The 19,444-nt window shown below is 46.6% G+C and overlaps 1 protein-coding gene across 6 annotated transcripts in view; it reads left to right on the forward strand.

The window, feature by feature from the left end:
• Positions 1-19,444, forward strand: part of LOC138820395 (ELKS/Rab6-interacting/CAST family member 1) — a 135,814-nt gene that overhangs the window by 29,931 nt on the left and 86,439 nt on the right. For 3 of the 6 annotated variants that reach the window (XM_070012037.1, XM_070012032.1, XM_070012033.1), the window contains 4 exons: positions 6,601-7,017; positions 10,696-10,770; positions 14,952-15,107; positions 16,264-16,356. In XM_070012037.1, coding sequence (XP_069868138.1) covers positions 6,601-7,017; positions 10,696-10,770; positions 14,952-15,107; positions 16,264-16,356 — 741 coding nt within the window. The remainder of the gene's footprint in view (positions 1-6,600; positions 7,018-10,695; positions 10,771-14,951; positions 15,108-16,263; positions 16,357-19,444) is intronic. The other 3 variants (XM_070012038.1, XM_070012036.1, XM_070012034.1) reach the window with 2 other exon arrangements.

The following is a 19,444-nucleotide window of genomic DNA, read 5'->3' on the forward strand; positions in this document are numbered from 1 at the left end:
TGTCCCTTTAAACTTTTCTTGCTCATGTTCCCCTTGTCCATTGGTTGATAGAAATAACATCTTAGGCCTTGAAGAATATGACATGTCTACGTCTGCACACATTTAGTTCTGGGAGTCTACTGTGTATGGAGAGATATGAAAGACACCTGTCAGGCCAAATAAATATTCCGTGTGTTTTGGCTAAGAAATACTGTAATTAAGATAAATATAAACAGCTACTTGTACCTTAGCCTCTGATATGGGAATTAAATTGTCTGTGTTCCTGTATCACTCCTTGCAGAGTATGTTTGGCCGAGAAATAGCAAGAGTGCCACCCACCATCATGTCTGGTCTAAATGAATCTGCCTTAGTCTAGCCGAGCCAGGACCAGAGGCTCTCAGCCTTGGCTCCTGTTGACATCTCGGAAAGGTTGGTTTTGTTTTTTTTTCTTCAACTGTCTTAGCATCACCCCTACCCCTGAGACTACAATTTAATTGGGTCTGGGTTGTGGGTATCATGTTTAGATTTAGAAAAGCTCCCCAGGTAACCCTAGTGTTCAATCAGGGTTAAGAACCAAGAGGTTCTAGAACTTTCCTGCTTCACGATCCCTGTATAGCCCGGCATTTTAACATGATTGTTGAATGGGGTCTTCCTAACTTTTTGCCCAGGTTAATCTTCAGTCATCCTCCTTTCTATACCTGTCCAGTAGCTGGGATTACAGGCACAAGCCACCTGGCCGAGCCCATGGTGGTTCTGTGTTTGTGTGTGTGTGGTGCATAGACACTCGTCTTGGAGTTTGAACCCAGAGTCTGGGCACTGTCCCTGAGCTTTTCTGTTCAAGGCTAGTGCTCTGCCACTTAAGCCACAGCTCCACATCCAACTTTTTGGTGGTTAACTGAAGAGTCTCACAGACTTTGTTGCACAGGCTGGCTTCGAACCATGGTCCTCATGTCCTAGCCTCCTGAGTGGGTAGGATTACAGGCATGAGCCACCGGCACTGGCTGGCTGTTTAAATTTCCTTTGTACTCTGCCTGTTTGGCTGGTAGATGTATTTACCTGACCTTAGAAAGTACTCTGTTGAGCATTTAGGCAAAAATGGATGTCAGTTCATGAATGGACATGTTGAATTGAAACCCCTTTGTGTAACTACTTAGAGGTCATAAAACACACACATGCATACGCACACGCATATATAATGGGTGCCTGTGTTGGCGTGCTCGTGGTGTGGCACCGTGTTATCTGGGGGCACTCTGAGGGTGCTCTGTGGTTTCCTGAGGGGGGGGTTCTGGGTGGCGTTCACAGGATGACCTTTGTTCCTGTGTATTCTCTGCTGCATCATCGCGTGGTCCCATCAGCCTGCCAGTAAGTATGCATTGAGTGCCAGCTGTGAATGCCCAGTAGTGTGCAGGGTGTCAGGGAGTCTAAAAAACAAGGGCAGGAAGAAAGAGAAACAGAGATGCATTTACGAGTTGAAAATTATGTTAACACATACTGTATGATTCGTTTATTATTAGCTTATATTACTATTACTACATTATTATCATAGGGGAGAGTTCATTGTTACATTTTCACATGTTTGTAATATATTCTTATCAATCTCACCCCCCCCCCCCAGTGTCTACTACTGTGTGGTTTTATAAGTCTGAAATTTTGGAGAGGTGGAATTCTAGAGTATTTTGGTCCAGACTGGCTTCAAGAATCGAATCATTTTGTGAAAACGAGGTTCAACTGACTCAAGTTCAGCTTGTAAAATCTAAGTAAAATACTGTATATGGAAATTTCCCTTCATCTAGGTGTTTTACATTAAAAAAAAGACAATCCCAGCATTTAAACACTAGTAGACTAAGAAGGTGTTCTTATGTATTAGGGGAAATAGATGGTGTACGTTCATTGATCACTTCCTGGAAGCTGTATACACCCATTCCAGCACCGAATGAAAGCACAAATTACGGAATCAGACTTCTGGCAGCTCTGCTATTTCTCTCTCTCTCTCTCTTTTTTTTTGTCAGTCGTGGGACTTGAACTCAGGGCCTGGGCGCTGTCCCTCAGCTCTTCAGCTCAAGGCTAGCGCTCTACCACTTGAGCCACAGCTCCACTTTCAGTTTTCTGGTGGTCCATTGGAGATAAAGAGTCTCATGGACTTTCCTGCCTGGGCTGGCTTAGAGCCTTGATCCTCAGATCTCAGCCTCCTGAGTAGTTAGGATTACAGGCATGAGCTACCAGCCCGATCAATTCTTTTAATGATTTTTTTCTCTGTGTGTAGGATTCCTGATTTTAAAAAAAAAAAAATCCTTTTCCCCCTGCATTTCTGATATGACAAAGTAAAAAACAATGAAGTAACAATTCAGATTTGGTGTAAATGTATGTATAATCATTACATGGCCAGATCTAGAATTAGTTCCTAGGAGATAAGCCAGCATTTGAATGATATCGAATAGGCTGTGATGTTCACAATTTAGTATAGTTAACATGGCAGAGGGGGAAAAATAGCGTAGACTATTTGGTTCAAATTTTGGTTCACCCATTTCAAGCTAGGTCTGGTGATAAACACCTATAACCCCAACTACTTGGGATGCATAGGTTGGAGCTTCTTCTGGAGACTGGGTTTTTGCCACAGGCAAAAATTTGCCATACTATGTAGAATTAAAAAAAAAAGAATGAGGATGCGGCTCAACGGTAGACCCTATGCATAGCAAGCCGAAGGCCAAGAGTTCAAACCCAGGTCCTGCCTTCACACACGTCCACTGGTCACTTGTAGCCAGGCGTGGGACGCCGTGGAAGGAGGTCAGGAGTTCAGGGCCGCTAGTGAAACCCTTCACAAAAGGGAGTAGGGATGGTTTTATGGGAGGTGACTTCACTCAGATTTTCTGAGTGTTCACTGTGAGGGTGGTTTGGGCCCCTCATGTGCACTCACCGAGGGCTCAGCATGTCAGAGGCATGGGTTCTAATCCCGAGCCCCGCTGCCATAGGTGTGGGCTGACCAAAGCCAGCCACCACGATAACAGGTTAAAAAGACCTTCAGAGCTGTGTAACACTGCTTTCAATCCCATCTTCACCAAGCAGACTGAGGTTTTGGAACTTGTTGCCCGCAGGGGTCACTGTGGTTACGTACTGTGCCCTGATGACGCATACAGCATCTTATTTTGTTTTTTGTTTGTTTGTTCTGTTTTGCCAGTCCTGGGGCTTGAATTCAGGGCCTGGGCGCTGTCCCTGAGCTACTTTTGCTCCAAAAAGCAAGCACTCTACCACTTGACCCACAGTGCCATGTCCGGCTTTTTCTGTGTGTGTGGTACTGAGGGAATCGAACCCAGGGCTTCACGCATGCTAGCCGAGCACTCTACCACTGAGCCACCTCCCAGTCCTTATTTTTTTAAGCCGATACTGGGGCTTGAACTTCAGGCCTGGGTGCTGTCCCTTAGCTTCTTCACCCAAGGCTGGCACTCTACAACTTGAACCATACTTCTACTTCCAGATTTTTGGGGGTTAATTGGAGATAAGAGTCTCACGATACTTTCCTGTCCAGGCTGGCTTTGAACCATGATTCTCAGATCTCAGCCTCCTGAGTAGCTAGGATGACAGGTCCGGCTGTTTTTGGGTAGTTCCTTTGCCATATTGTTTATCTATACCACATTGATATAATGAGAATATTAAGTATGAAGTACTAATGGTATTTAAAAAACAAAACAAAACTAAACTAACTGCAGAGGGGGGTGGTCCATATGCCCCCTCTGGGGTTTGCCGCAGTTGAGTGATTACACGTGGCCACCGTTTCACAGCAGTGGCAGTCATTGGTGTGTCCGTTTGACATTTTGATTTCAAAGATCCCATTATAGCCTTGCTCCAGATGCCGTGAGTTCCTCAGTGACAGGCATAAGGCTCTGTTGGCTGTAGGTGCTCTTATAGATGTCTGGTTAGTATGTCTGTCTGTAGTGCCTCTCTGTGAGCATGCTCTGTCCCTGTGGGGCTGGTGTGTGGGCTGCAGGTTCCTTACAGCCCAGTTCCTGACGCTGACCACAGCTGATGGTGCTGAGTGCAGGGGGGGCTTTCAGAAAGAGACATGTGTTCCATGTAGGTCAGTCTCAAGGAGAAGTGTCCTTTGTCACTGTATATTGGAATGGCCACCAGATTTCTGTGTTCCTCACGGGAGTATGCATTTAGTTTCCTGAATATTCCTACAATTGTAATTGACATTTTCTGACTGGAGTCTCTTTGTGAGGAGCCAACTTGGGAGTGTATAGAAGAGTGTTCTGATCTGGGAATGTAAGAAGATACTTATCTCCTTTGTTTTGTAAGGACAGTTATGCCATCTTCATATGCTGTATTGTCCAGCGTTGCCAGTCCTGTCCATCATATGGTCATTTGTAGAGTCTTTGTTTCTTCTTCTTCTTCTTCTTCTTTTTCTTTTCCTCCTGCTCCTCCTCCTCCTCCTCCTCCTGTTCCTCCTCCTCCTCCTCCTCCTGTTCCTCCTCCTCCTCCTCCTCCTGTTCCTCCTCCTCCTCCTCCTCCTGTTCCTCCTCCTCCTTTTCCTTCTCCTCCTTCTCCTTCTTTTCTTCTTGTTCTTTTGGCCAGCCCTAGGGCTTGAAATCAGAGTCTGAACACTGTCCCTAAGCTTTTTTTTTTTTTTCTTTGCCAGTCCAGGGGGTCTGAACTCTGGGCCTGGGCGCTGTCCCCCAGCTCTTCAGCTCAAGGCTAGTGCTCTACCACTTGAGCCACAGCACCACTTTGTTTTTTTCTGTTTATGTGGTACTGAGGAATCGAACCCAGGGCTTCATAGGGCTTCATGCATGCTAGGCAAGCACTCTACCACTAAGCCACATTCCCAGCCCCATAGTTACTCTTAAGGAGACAGATTTGAAGGAAACACACATGTGCACATACTAATGTCTTGGAAAGAACTCTACTAGCAATAACAGGAATTTACTAAGCTGTCATTAAAGACAGTTCCTTTCTTGTTTTATGGTGTGTATTGTAAGTCTCTAGAATGCACTGCTTACAAATAGCTGGGTAGTTACTTGTTCAAAACTATAGTGTAGAAGAAGGGCTACCATTTGCTGAGCTCTTACACCCACCTGGGATCGTTGAAGTTAATGCTGTCTTTACCTTAGGGGCAAGAAAATCCAGGCTCTTAAGACATTAATTATTCCCCATGTCACCCAGAAGTGTTGAAGACCAGTGTTGTTCCACAGCCTGTGCAATTAGAAGCATATGTACAATAGTAAGACCTGTTGTTCTCAGCCTCAGTCACCTAGCCTTAGTGATGTGTCTGGAATGAAGGTGGGTGCTGAGACAGGTGAACGTGAAACAGTCGGACCCTTTGGCCCTTTGAACTCTTCTCTGGGTTGAGAGAATTGTTTTCTGGTGTTGGTGACAACCTTTCACATATCATTGACATACAATATTTTTTCACATATTTAAAGTATATAAGTTTTTGCATATGTGTGCATCTGTGAAAACTTCATCCTTGTGTCAGAAAAACCCATAATAAAACAAAGATTGGCTGGGGTGACTTAAGTAAGAATTACTATAAGTCTTTTTGCATCTTATATTGATAAAATTTTCTTAAATATACTTCTGTGCTTCAGAAAGACTTGTTTTTTGTTTTTTCCTCCAGTCCTGGGTCTTGAACTCTCTCCCTGAGCCTAGCTGTTCAAGGCTAGTGCTCTATCACTTGAACCACAACACCACCTCCAGCTTTTTCTGTTTATGTGGTACTGAGGAACTGAACCTAGGGCTTCATGCATGCTAGGCAAGCACTCTGCCACTAAGCCACATTCCCAGTTCCAGAAAGACTAATTAATTGAAGACTTCTGGTAGGTGCGGTATTGGTACGTTCTCTGATTTGAATCACCTTAAATGGCACATTAAGTTCTCTGTGATACATTGTTTGTAACAACTGTTTTCACCCCTCCATTTATCTTTTTCTCGGACTGAGAATATCTGACTAGAATACAAAGAGTGACGCAAACACTGGACTGCATGGTTCAGTTATTTCTGGAATGAGAATAAATGGAATCGAGTGTTCTCTTGTTCCAAGAAAGTACATAATTCATTTGTTAGAAGTTTGGCCTCAGTAGAGTTTTTAATATTATCAAAAGTAAGTGACTGTTACTCAGAAGGCTGAGATCTGAGGATTGTGGTTCGCAGCCAGCCAGGGCAGCAAAGTCCATGGGACTCTTGTCTCCAGTGAACCACTAGAAAACTGGAGAGGGTGCTGTGGCTTAGAGTGGTAGAGTGCTAGCTTTGATCAAAAGAGCTCAAGGTCAGCGCCCAGGCCCTGAGTTTAAGACCCATGACTGATGCACACAAAAAAAAGGTATACGATGGATTATGGCAGTGTTCTTCAGATGAGTTATTTTTTTCTGATGAAAACCACAATCTCCATCAGGCATCTGGTGTTGAAGGGTCTTGGTTTGTATCATGGCTACACAGTCTAGGATGGTCATATTTACTGTGGAACAAGCATGTGTGAAATTACCGGTTGATCATGTGTGGAACAGGTTGGGCTGAATCCTAATTTGCAGGCTGCAGATTGGAGGGCCCACAGGCTCCTCTCCCATCTTGAGCTGTTTGGTCTTGACGCCGTGGTCGGAGGCTAACGTGGGTCTTTTGTGTCGGTCCCAGCACATGCAGATGACGATCCAGGCTCTGCAGGATGAGCTGAGGATCCAGAGGGACCTGAACCAGCTGTTCCAGCAGGACAGCAGCAGCAGGGCCGGTGAGCCAAGCGTGGCGGAGCTGACCGAGGAGAACTTCCAGCGGCTGCAGGCTGAGCACGAGCGGCAGGCCAAGGAGCTGTTCCTTCTGCGGAAGACCCTGGAGGAGATGGAGCTGCGGATTGAGACGCAGAAGCAAACCCTCAGTGCTCGGGACGAGTCCATTAAGAAGCTTTTGGAGATGTTGCAGAGCAAAGGACTCTCCGCCAAGGCCACTGAGGAGGACCACGAGAGGACGAGGCGGCTGGCCGAGGCCGAGATGCACGTCCACCACCTGGAGAGCCTCCTGGAGCAGAAGGAGAAGGAGAACAACATGCTGAGGGAGGTGAGGCTGCGTGCTCCCGCGGCGCTGCCCGCCAGCTCGCGGGTGCCGTGAATCCATGGGCTTCCCTGTGCTGCGAAGCGGGAAGTTCGTCTCTTATGTTTCCATTTACACTGCTTTTCTCTGATATACTCTCTCCTGGGGTGACATCATCTGCTTTCTGTGTTGCTTGGCAACCTCTTCCACCTTGCACATGCACACATGCACGCATGCACCTGATTTCTAGAGGCTCATTTGTTGCTAGAAGGGCACAGAATTTCCTTGATTTGTTACCTGCCTCCAGATGTGTTCATAGGGACAACACAGCAAACCTAGCATCAGAGCAGCTGAGTGCTGCTCTTTTAAAACACTAACAGGAGAAAGCAAGCCTGAAATATCAGTAAGAGAACCATCACCCCGGTTTCTGTGTGTGGATCAAGTCCTTGGACCCAGTAGCGGATATTTGCCCTGCGGTTCCCATGGAAACCACTGCCTTGCTATAAAAGACATGTGATTAAAGTCGCTTGCTGCCAGGGAGGTGTCCAGAGGCCTCACCCCCTCCTAGCCAGTGCAGCAGTTGTATTCAGAATGCCAGAGCGCGCCGTGCCGCTGTTTACACAGGGGAAGGTAGACGAGGTGTGTTGAGGAGGTGGGGAAGGGAGAGCCAGGGCTGGACCAGGAAGTGGGTGAGGACCGGATGGCTTGAAATGCCCCGGGTGTGATAATAAAAGAGCGGGTATCATCCATACCCTCACCTTTGTCCTCACCGGCGGAGGGGTGGGCATTATTGGGATTTCTAAGATGGTCCTGGGAGTTCTACGACGTTCCATCTTCAGAACTGCTCTGCGAACCAACGTTGAAACACAGTTACTGGGTGTAGAGAAAGTTAGGAAAACAGTTCATAAAAACACGAATAAAAAGGAACGCTTTCAGCCAGTATTAATGAAAAGTTCTAGCTTTGCACTAGGATGTATTTGGAGGCATTCCCCCTCCCGTTTTTCCACCAGGAAGTATAGCAGTGGTGAATGATTCTGTATATAGAAAGAAAAGCTTCTCCCAGTAAACCAAAAAGAGTAGCTAAAATTTCTGCTGAGCACCACATTTGTGCTGTGTGTTCCCTGGCTTGCCTGCCTCCCTGCTGTTAGGTATTGTGCTGCTTAGTCTTCTCCTTTGATTGATAGAGTGAGGACATCTACTGGACAAATGCTGAATTACAAGCCAGACAGGGTTTGTGCTTAGGATGGAGACCTAAACTTCCTACCAGTCTGTTGGCAGTAGACACTGAGATGGCCGTGCACTTTCAATCTTCATTCTGTCTGTGCACACAGACTCAGTAGCAGAGCCAAGCCGGTGGCATGTGCTCCTGTTCTTTAACATGCAGCCAGGTGCCCTGTGCTCTATAAAACACAAGTTCACTAAAACACTCTGTAGTTGGCTGGTTTTTGTTCCCGTAGTATTTTAACAAACAAACCTAGCCTTGCAGGTTTGCAGAAATGCTTGAGGAGAAAGTGCTAATGTTGGAGTTGATTCCAGGCGAGGGCTTCAGAAACGGTCCTAGATGGGGAATGTCTGTCATCCAGTGGCAATTGGACGATATAAGCAGATTAGAGGGACGAAAGATACAGAGAAGAGAAACACAAAATGCACACTGAATCTACAGTAAAAGGAGGTAGAGACCAGGGCTGGGAAGGTGGCTCAGTAGTAGAGCCCTGGGTTCGATTCCTCAGCACCACATAAGCAAAAAGAAAAAAGCCAGAAGTGGCGCTGTGGCTCAAGTGGTAGAGTGCCAGCCTTGAGCTGAAGAGCTGAGGGACAGCGCCCAGGCCCAGAGTTCAGGCCCCACGACCAGACCAAAAAAAAAAAAAAAAAACAAAACACGATTTTGTTTTTAACTTATTTTCTAACTCTAGCTTATTTCTTATATTGGTGATAGAAAATGAACTATCTCTCATAGAGTATGTTGACAGTGTGACAAAATCCATGTAATTCTGCATCTATTGCAATTTCCCCCCCCTTAATCTTCTTTTTCTTTGCTCTTGGGGGTAGGAGGAGGGCCTCTCTGTAGCCCGGGCCGGCCTGGCATGTGAGGTCAGCCTGCCGCAACCTCCCTCGAGTGCCGTGATGATAGGCAGAGACCACTGTGCCTGGCTAATTCATTTTTAATGGAGGTTTTTCAGGCCACTGGGAGTGTCACAAAGCTGTTGTATGGAATGTTCTTACACTTGTGTGAATAGCACATTCGCTTGAGTACAGTCTCTTCCCTGTGCATGAGTCAGAGTCCTGGTGTACGTGGTGGGAACTGCAGATGGGCTCCTCATGATGGTGATTTGCCTCAAAGTGAGAGGGGTTGCTGTCTCGTAGAAAGACTCCATCCTACGAGCGGTGCAGCTTCTTTCCTATCCTAAGCTTATGGAAGTGTGGGTTAAAAAAAGAGACCCATGAAGCCAGACACTGGTGGCTCACTCCTGTCATCCTAGCTACTCAGGAGGCTGAGATCTGAGGATTGCAGTTCAAAGCCAGCTCGGGCAGGAAAGACTATGAGACTCATCTCCGATAAAGGGCCAGAAGTGGTGCTATGGCTCAAGTGGTAGAGCACCAGCCTTGAGTAAAAGCAGCTCAGGGCCAGCGCCCAAACCCCAGGACCTGCAGAGAGAGAGAGAGAGAGAGAACGTGGGTCAGGTGCTGGTGGCTCATATCTGTAATCCTAGCAACTCAGGAGGCTGAGATCTGAGGATCGTGGTTGAAAGCCAGCCCTGGGCAGGAAAGTATGTGAGACTTTTTTTTTTTTCCGGTTGTAGGGCTTGAACTCTGGGCCTGGGCACTGCCCCTCATCTCTTCAGCTCAAGGCTGGCACTCTACCACTTGAGCCACAATGCCACTTCTGGTTTTCTGGTAGTTCATTGGAGATAAGAGTCTCACAGACTTTGCTGCCTAGGCTGGCTTTGAATCAAGATCCTCAGATCTGAGCCTCCTGAGTAGCTAGGATTACAGGTATGAACCACTGGTGCCAGCTACGGCTACCGTGAGATTCTTATCTCCAATTATCCTCCAGAAAACCAGAAGTGGTGCTGTGGCTCAAGTTGTAAAGCACTAGCTTTGAGCTGATGAGCTCAGGGACAGTGCCCAAGGCCAGAGTTCAAGCCCCACAACCAACAGAGAGAGAGGGTGGGGGGAGGGAAAGAAAGGAGAGAGGGGGAGGGGGGCATGTATCTTTGTCTGGAGTTTTCTCACGTGAACGAGTTAAGACACTTGCTCAGCAGCCTCCCCTTTCTCCCTGGGCCCGCTCTGCGGAGGTGACCAAGTGGTTGGCACTCTGGGGTGGATGCCGTGGTGAGATCAGTGGCACGGATGCTTCCAGCATTGAGGGGTTTACTTTCTCTTATGAAGGGGACCTTGTCTGGGACCCCCTTTCTGGGTGAGTTCATGCCTCCAAGTCGCCACCCTAGAGAGGCGACGCTGTTCAGCCTCAGGGTAACCAGCTTGCGTGACGAGGTGCAGGCGGGCAGGCGGGCAGGCGGGCAGGCGGGGATGCTCCTACACCCGCCCTGCCATTCAGTGAGCCTGCAGTCCCCATCCACACAGCCACACTCCTCACAAAGGTGGGGGTCGGGAGCAGCTGAGCTCCCGCTCCCTCTCCCGCTCCCTCTCCCTTTAAAATGAGAAAGAAGGAAGCCCTGACTCTCTTCTGCTTCTCTTACGTAGGAGATGCACCGGAGGTTTGAGAATGCCCCCGATTCTGCTAAAACAAAAGCTCTGCAAACCGTTATTGAAATGAAGGTAAGTGAGGCTGGAGTGCCGGACCTGGCTTTGCGCTCAGGTCTCATGCTTCCTAGGCAGGCCCTCTGCTACTGGAACAATGCCTCTGGCCCCTTTCTACTTTTTTGTCCTTTTGGAGGTTAAGGTATAAGAATCTTACAAGTCACTCTTTCAAATGTAGCACATTTTCTATATGAGTTTTAGAAAATGATTGGAGATGGAGTGGAAATCATAGACTTAGCTGGGATTACAGGTATGAGCCACAGTGCCTGGCCCTAGCTTTTTGTTCTTATAATGGCTCTTAACGGACAGAGGCATGCCTCCCATCTGTTTAACTTTATCTCCCCTAGGAAGGGTGGTGCCTCGTTTTATATAATGGGCCATGATTTTGTATTTTTGACATCATCAAATACTTGGTTACAGATAAGTACTTGTACGTAAGGACTGTTATGAGAGCAAGCCTCTTAATTCAAGTGAGTTCCTTTTAAAACTTCATCCTGTGCACATCTTTCTCCCTCCTGGATTCCGGGTTCTGTGTGGGTAGATAATCAGCGGTCTTGAATCTCACCTTGGAGTGGTTTAATTGTAACGTTGTTCACATTCACCACAGGTTCCTTTCTGCCTGTTACTTCCTGATCCCTTTTGACTCTGAAAAATAAAACATGAATTTACCTGTGTTCACAGAATTGTTTCTGTAATATCTAACCTTTTGACAAGACGGGTGAATTGGTATCATATCTGGTTTTTGTTGGTGGTGGTGGTTTTTGTTTTGTTTTGTTTTTTTGGTCAGTCACGGGGCTTGAACTCTGGGCCTGGCCGCTGTCCCTCAGCTCTTCAGCTCAAGGCTAGCACTCTACCACTTGAGCCACACCACTTTCAGTTTTGAGTGATTTATTGGAGATAAGAGTCTCTCAGATTTTCCTGCCCCAGCTGGCTTTGAACTGTGATCCTCAGGTCTCATCCTCCTGAGTAGCTAGGATGACAGGTGTGAGCCACCCACGCCTGGCGTTGTTGGTTTTTTATTTTTGTCGGTGGGTTGTGCAGCTTGAACTCAGGGCCTGGGCCCTGTCCCTGAGCCTCTTTGTGCTCAAGGCTACCACTTCAGCCCCAGTACCACTTTGGGTTTCTGAATGGTTTATTGGAGATAAAAGTTTCACGGGGACTTTTCTGCCCAGGCTGGCTTTGAACTATGATCCTCGGATGTCAGGCTTCTGAGTAGCTAGGATTCAGGCGTGAGCCTCAGGCACCCGGCTATCTGTTTTAATTTTGTTAATTTTCTGCTGAGAAATGAGGGGTTGTGGCCCAGAGGGTTTAGTGGATGTTGGGTTGAGATGGTAACGGACATATAGCAGGTGCTTGAGCGAGGGGCCAAGGGGAGGAGGATGGGTGATTGACAGTGGCGAGGCCGGGACGTCCTTATCTCTTCTCCTACCACTTTCTTGCCTTCTGTCCTTTCCTCCTCTGCCCCTTCTCCCTTCTCCTTTGCTCCCCCTTCCTTCAGTGGTGGGGATCAGGGCAGGACTTCGAGTCTTGCTAGGGAGGGAGAGCAGAGGATTGAGGGGTGCGGAAAGGATAGCCAGTAGTTTGGCTGATGAGGTGGGAGGGTGATGACTGAGATACGCTGACAGGTTGGGAGGAAGTGTGAAATCATGGGGTTCTCAGTGAGGAGGATGAGTGCGGCTGGAAGGAGGCCGGGGCGGGGAGGTGGGGGCGGGGCGGGGCTCAGTGCGGTCCTGTAAACCCATGGCAGGAATGGATCGAACCAGACCCCGAGGCCCCTGGGACTGAGGGTCCCGGGAGTCCTGACCCCGCGGGGGACTGAAAGGACGGTTGAGCACTGCAGGAAGGCACCCAATCAGCAAGTTCTTACAGGTGGGGCTGTGCAGGCCCAAAATAGAGTCCCTTTTTAGCTGGTGCCCTTTCATTATCCCCGACTTAGCACGGGGGAGAACCTGGTCCCTTCCTTTCCTTCATGTGCATCTGCCCAGTGTTTAGTCAATTTTAGGAGACTATATCCTGTTACTGGCAGAAAAATTGGCACTCATCTTCAGAGAACTTTAGACAGTGTAAGTGAAGTGGTTCTTTGATGAGCCAGGAGACCAGGTGAGGTGCACTGATTGTAAACAAGTTGGTTAAAATCCTGATTTAAATGTAAATGTTTCTGTGTTAATGCAACACAGTTAAGTTTGCACAGAATACAAGTTTAAATAGATTCGGAGGTGAAGACTTCTGCTGTGACACGTTAACGGCACGGAGATGAGCAAGGCTGGGGTGGGTGCCCCTCCCTCTGCAGGTCCCCCCCTTCCTGGCCCCAGAACCTGAAAGAAGTTGTAGCTGTCTCAGGGCAGAGCCTTAAATTCTTTTTGTCTTCTTGCACTTGAATTATGATAACACAGAAAATCAGCCAAGAAAGCCTTGCAATACAGTGGAAAAGGAAGTCGGTCTCAAGATTGCTTCCCAGAGGAATGTTTTCTCTGAGACTCCAAGAGACATGAGCTAAACTTGGTTCACACTCTCGCAGATCTGTGCTTCAGCAAGTCATGTGAAACCGCGGATAAAGTGCTGTGCATTCTGTGGAGGAGTGTTCTAGAACTGGCCCCCTCCCAACTGTCTGAGGATAAATTAGATGCTGTCACAGACAAAATTAGGAAATTGGATATAGGAGGGTATAGTGTTGGAGGTGATATTTGTGTTACGGTGATGACTTATAAGAACACTGTAATTCTTTTAATTAAATGAAACTTTCCTGGAGGCAGTGGTCTCATTATGTTGCCCAGGCACGCCCCAGACACCTGCGCCCAGACACCTGCCATGGCTTCTGAGAAGCTGGGACTACAGACATGCCATGGAACATAGCAATTAAAAAAATTATGACACTGTAATCCTAGCTACTCAGGAGGCTGAGATTTGAGGATCGCGGTTCAAAGCCAGCCTGGGCAGGAGCGACCGTGAGACTCCTATCTCCAATAAACCACCAGAAAACCGGAAGTGGCGCTGTAGCTCAAGTGGTAGAGCGCTCGCCTTGAGCTGAAGAGCTGAGGGACAGCGCCCAGGCCCAGAGTTCAAGCCCCACGGCCAACAAAAAAAAAAAAAAAAAAAATTATGACATATTTCAAGCATGTGGAGGGTGCAGAGGATGATTTTTAACATCTCCAGAAGTAACATTATTATTCATTCCTTTTTTTCGGCAATCAATGATATGAAATTTTTTATATATTTTGAGTTATACACATCATTATATAAATCTTTGAAGCTCTCTTTGTCCTTCATTTGGAGAAGAGATGTGCCCTGGAGGGTCACTAAGTAAAATGGTAAACTATTACACTGAGAAAAAGATTTTTGTTAAAATTAAAGGGATATTTTGTTGTTGTTGTTGTGGGGCTTGAACTTGGGGACTGGGCTCTGTCCCTGAGCTCTTCAGTTCAAGGATAGCGCTCTACCACTTTAAGCCACAGCTCCACTTCTAGTTTTCTGGTGGTTCATTGGAGACTCATGGACTTCTGACTGGGCTGGCTTTGGACCTGGATTATCAGATCTCAGCCTCCTGAGTAACTAGGATTACAGGTGTGAGCCACCAGCGCCCAGCTTAAAATTGCAGTTTCTTGGCCAGTTACAATAGTTGATTCATATTAGCAGTGTGACTTAAGCAAATGCCTCTTCAGTAATTTCATTTAATTTAATCTTTTTTGTTGGTTCTGGGCCTTGAACTCTGGGCTTGGGCGCTGTCCCTCAGCTCTTCAGCTCAAGGCAGGCGCTTTACCACTTGAGCCACAGCGCCACTTCTGGTTTTCTGAGTGATTTATTGGAGATGAGGGTCTCTCAGACTTTCCTGCCCAGGCTGGCTTTGAACCATGATCCTCAGATCTCAGACTCCTGAGTAGTTAGGATGATAGGCGTGAGCCACCAGCGCCCGGCTAAATGTATTCACTGTTAAGCACAAAGAAACTGTTTCTTCACTCTTCTACTTCCTTGTCTACCTAACTTGTCATGGAAAAGTCTAGAATGTGAGGCAGACATTGAGGACGTGAGCCCTCCTCATATCTGTTAAAGGGTGCGGTAAAAGGTGAGTTTTAGAAGCAAGGCGTCACAAACTAGGTAGAAATTTTGCTGCCCCCTATTTCCCCCCTCCTCCCCTGAATCTGTTGATTCAGCTCCCATATTTTTGTGAATGTTTTAATGTGTAATTCTTCCGTTATCCACAGGATTCAAAAATTTCCTCTATGGAGCGTGGGCTCCGAGACTTGGAAGAGGAAATCCAGATGCTGAAGTCGAATGGGGCTTTGAGCACCGAGGAGCGGGAGGAGGAGGTGAAGCAGATGGAGGTGTACCGGAGCCACTCGAAGTTCATGAAGAATAAGGTAGGGGCGTCTGACAGCGCCGACTGCCCATTGTGGGGAGGGTGGCTTACTGCATGTTACATACACTGCGGCGAAAACGGGTTTTCCTAGGATTAAAGTCAGAATGGCTGGCAGCGTGATTAGAGTTATCATTACTGTAAGTTTTTATTAAAAAGAAGATTCCTTACATGAAACTAAAAAATGTGTTGTCACCGTTTAACTTTTCGTCCCTGCCAGCAGTTGGAGGTGCTGTAGTGGAATTACATTCAGGGGGGTTCTTTTCATTATGTGAAGTTCTCTGCCCCCTAGGAAGTATTTTAAGTCAAAACCCCAAGAGGGTGAACCCACATTTTTCAGAATGGGTTAAATGAGATGGTGTTTCCCTCCCCCATGGGGCCAGGTCCTGGTGCTGCCTTGGGAGAGGACACTTACTGCCTGGCCATTACTACTCACAAGCCCTGCAGGCCCGTGTTCAGCAGGTAGACACCACGGAGACCGGGTGTGCTTTAAAAGCAGTCACCACTCACAGCTTAGTTTATTTTGATTCTGTACACCGTTTGGGCGGACTGTAGGATTTCGTTTACTATGGTTTTCAACTTGTCCGTTTTGTTGTGGTTTTCTAAAGATCACAGCTGCACCGATACAGTTTTACCCAGCAGATACTGCTCCTCGGTGTATACTGCCTTCTTGTGTCTGTCCACCCCGAGTGAGCGTCCCACCTGCCCATTTGAGTTTCTCTGACCCCACCACAAGCATTTGTGTAGTGTAAAGGAGTGACAGTTACCACCCCACCCTATTCCTGACATCCTTTTGTGGTACCTGTGCCTGGCATATGTCTAGAGAATATTCCTCCACTGTTTAAAGAACTTATTATCAATGATTTCTGCTAGCTAAATGTTTATTTGAGAACTTGGATTCATATACCTAACTTTCTGTTAGTTTGGAGTTTTCACCCAGATTTGGAAACCAAATATAATTTCCATTTCAGTCCACTTAGAAGAAAAAAGCAAAACAAAGCAAAAAGCCCTGGAAAAAAACAGAAAAGTGTTGATTTAGAACAGACTTGATTGTGTTATGCAAGCTATTGTAATTTCTAGTGGCCACCTTGGCTCATGAGCAGATAATCTGAAGACCGCAGTTGACTCTGGAGTGAAATAGAGTAATGATGTCGTGACAGGTAGAGCAACTGAAGGAGGAACTAAGTTCGAAAGAGGCTCAAGGGGAGGAGCTGAAAAAGAGAGCGGCTGGTCTTCAGGCCGAGGTCTTTGCCGTAAGATTTCTCTGTGTGTGTGCAGCGCTCCCACGGTGGGACTGGCAGCTTTGGCTTCTGGGTGGCTGACATTTCCATTCTCTGTGGTTGGCAGCTTTGCCTCTGGCGAGTACTAACCGCCTGCTCTGCTCTTTAACGACTCCTGTTCACCACTTCAACCCCCTTGTCCCTCTCCGCTCAGCCCTGTTCCTGGTTCTTTATCATTACTTTTGCCACTCTGTGGACGGCACTTCCAAGCTTATTTCTCTCAGCACTTTTTTGCTGGATACTTGTTGGGTTTACGTGGATGGCGGTATTTCTTTTTCCCCTCTGAAGATACCTAGCACTTAATTGAATTTGGAACTCTGGAGAGCGTAGTGCTCGACTTTCTCAGATGCCCGTTATCTTCCAGTTCTCAAGGATTTTGCAAGGAATGTTGTTTTCTTTCACACAGCTGTGTAGGAGGTGATGGCCTCTTTAGAGTTACCTGGCAAGCTAGAGTTTGCATGAGACTCAATTTTCAAGCATCTGAAGCTTATCTTGGCCTTCTGTCTAATGAAAAAACCTCCCCTTTGAAACAGAAACAAATAATAAACAGCTATACTTAATGGAAGCATTTTACAACTGGCTGAGATTGTCACCTGTAACTTATAGATGAAGAAATCAAAGCGAGAGAATGGGGTCCGTAGCTAGCCCCCCGTTGCTGAAAGCAGTCTGGACTGTCCTGCAAACTACACACAGCTCTTCACTGTCTCCCTATATTTGGCCATGTGCACATTTGTCAGCGTGCCAGCAATAACTGCTTCTGGAAATAAGCGTTGGCTGAGACTGGAATGCAGCCTTCAAAACATGTGCCAATTTGGCACACTTCCTGTTTATGGACTATTTGGAGTATAGATCAGAAAGTAGAAGTACCGTGTTTGGAAAGGCCCAGTTTGGTTTGTGCTGTATCCACGTGTTGCCTCGAGAAGTTACCTCCCACTTTCTTTTTATCTTAGTGCTATTCAAGATTTCCATGTCATGGCACACCGGCAAGCTCACTGCACCATGCGTCATTGAGTCCCTTCCACACCGTGGAACTTGGTATAATTTCTTCATGTTACCAGTTAGGAAGGCAAGGCTTAAAGGGGGACTTGGCTCAAAGACACGCAGCTTATTCACCCTAATGTGTGGCTGACTACCAAGTCAGATTTGCTTCCCGTTTATAATGAGTCTCTTCCCTTTGCATTCATGGGGCTGATTGGTCATGGGGCTGATTGGTCGTGGGGCTTGAACTCTGGGCCTGGGCGCTGTCCCTCAGCTCTTCAGAGTCTCACAGACATTCCTGCCTGGGCTGGTTTTGAAGTGCAATCCTCAGATCTCAGCCTCCTGAGTAGCTGGGATGACAGGCGTGAGCCACTGGCACCCAGCTCCCTTTGTATTCTTTAAGGAAAGTTTGTTCTCCTAAATTCTGTTTTTTTGTTGAAAATATTTTCTTCTCTTCCTCAGTCTTCAAGGTTAGCAGAATGTGAAGCTTGTTTAATGACACAAATTAGTAAACAGATTATTTATCTAGTTTTCTCGAGTCAGAGCTTCACTATGTAACTTAAGCGGGCCCTAAACTCAGTCTGTAGCCCATAGCTGGCCTCAAGCTCACCAGCCTCCACCCTCAGCCACTCCAGTACTGGAGTTATAAGGTGTACCACTTTACCTGGCTTATATGTGTTTGAAATAGAAACTTGAGCAGTCTCTAAGTCTTAGTTCTTAACTGAGTAAGTGGTAGTACTTGGAACATTTCTCCTGAGTAATCATTTATGCAACAAATGCATTGCCAGTTCAGTCTAGGTTCTAGGAGGGAGCAGTACTAGCTCCTACTGTGTCAATGTGCTGGCAGAGGATACAGTGCGATTCCACAGATACCTTACACACCGTGAGTGTGGGTGAATGAGAACTGTAGGAGAGAAATGCTTGTCTTTTTTAAATAGGTGGCCAGATTAGGCCTTTACTGATAATATTCTTTCAAGGTCTAATTTTAAAGTATAATATGTTTTCTCTAGGGAAATAGTTTTCACAGAGCTTTTTCCCTTTACCTTTTTTTTAAATGAAGGACTTTTGTTTCATGAATGCTGCCAAAATGAACTGACTTATTGTTAAATTTATACGTGTGTGTGTGTGTGTGTGTGTGTGTGTGTGTGTGTGTGTGTGTGTGTGTGTGTGTGTGTGTGTGTGTGTGTGTGTGTGTGTGTGTGTGTGTGTGTGTGTGTGTGTGTGTGTGTGTGCTGGTCCTGGGGTTTGAACTCAGGTCCTGGGAGATTTATTGTTCAAGGCTAGTGCTCTGCTGTTTGAGCCACAGCTCCATTTCCAGCTTTTTGGTAGTTAATTGGAGATAAGTCTTTCCCCTGGCTGGCTTTGAACTGTGATCCTTAAGTCTCAGCTCCTGAGTAACTAGGATTACAGGCATGAGTCATGGGTCCCTGGTTTAAATTTATCCTTTTAATAATGAACCTGTCTTTTTGTGCCTTGCTGAATGTAAACCTAATAGAAAAGCAGGTCTGACTTCCATTTATTTGGTTTATATTTGGAATAAATGATTTTTTTTGGGAGGGGGGTCCGGTCGTGGTGCCTGAACTCTGGGCCTGGGTGCTATCCCTCAGCTCTTCAGCTCAAGGCTAACGCTCTACCACTTGAGCCACAGTGCCACTTCTGGCTTTTTTTTCTTTTTGCTTATGTGGTGCTGAGGAATCGAACCCAGGGCCTCATGCATGCAAGGCAAGCACTCTACCACTGAGCCACCTTCCCAGCCCATAAATGACTGTTTTTTAAATTCACAGAAACAATAGGACTATAAAGGAGGTATTTAAAAGGAAATGTTTTCTATGTTAAGAGCGATGTTATGGTAGGGCAAATGGATCTGTTGATTATTATAAATTGCCCTTTTCAAGTAATGGACTTTGAAGTTTCACATGTAGGTTCCTACAGAATGAGTAGTTCTTGAAGAACACATTCTGTGCTTAGGTCACCTGCTTTTCTCCATTTGTTGGGTAGGAGACGTGATAGGTGATAGAACTTGAGAGGTGTGGAGTCTTTTAAATTCTCTCCGTAGAATCCATCAGAACTCGAGGCTTTGTCA

This window comes from Dipodomys merriami, unplaced genomic scaffold (genome assembly GCF_024711535.1).
Source record: "Dipodomys merriami isolate MVZ:Mamm:240054 unplaced genomic scaffold, mDipMer1.0.p SCAF_877, whole genome shotgun sequence".
NCBI classification, from domain to species: Eukaryota; Metazoa; Chordata; class Mammalia; order Rodentia; family Heteromyidae; genus Dipodomys; species Dipodomys merriami.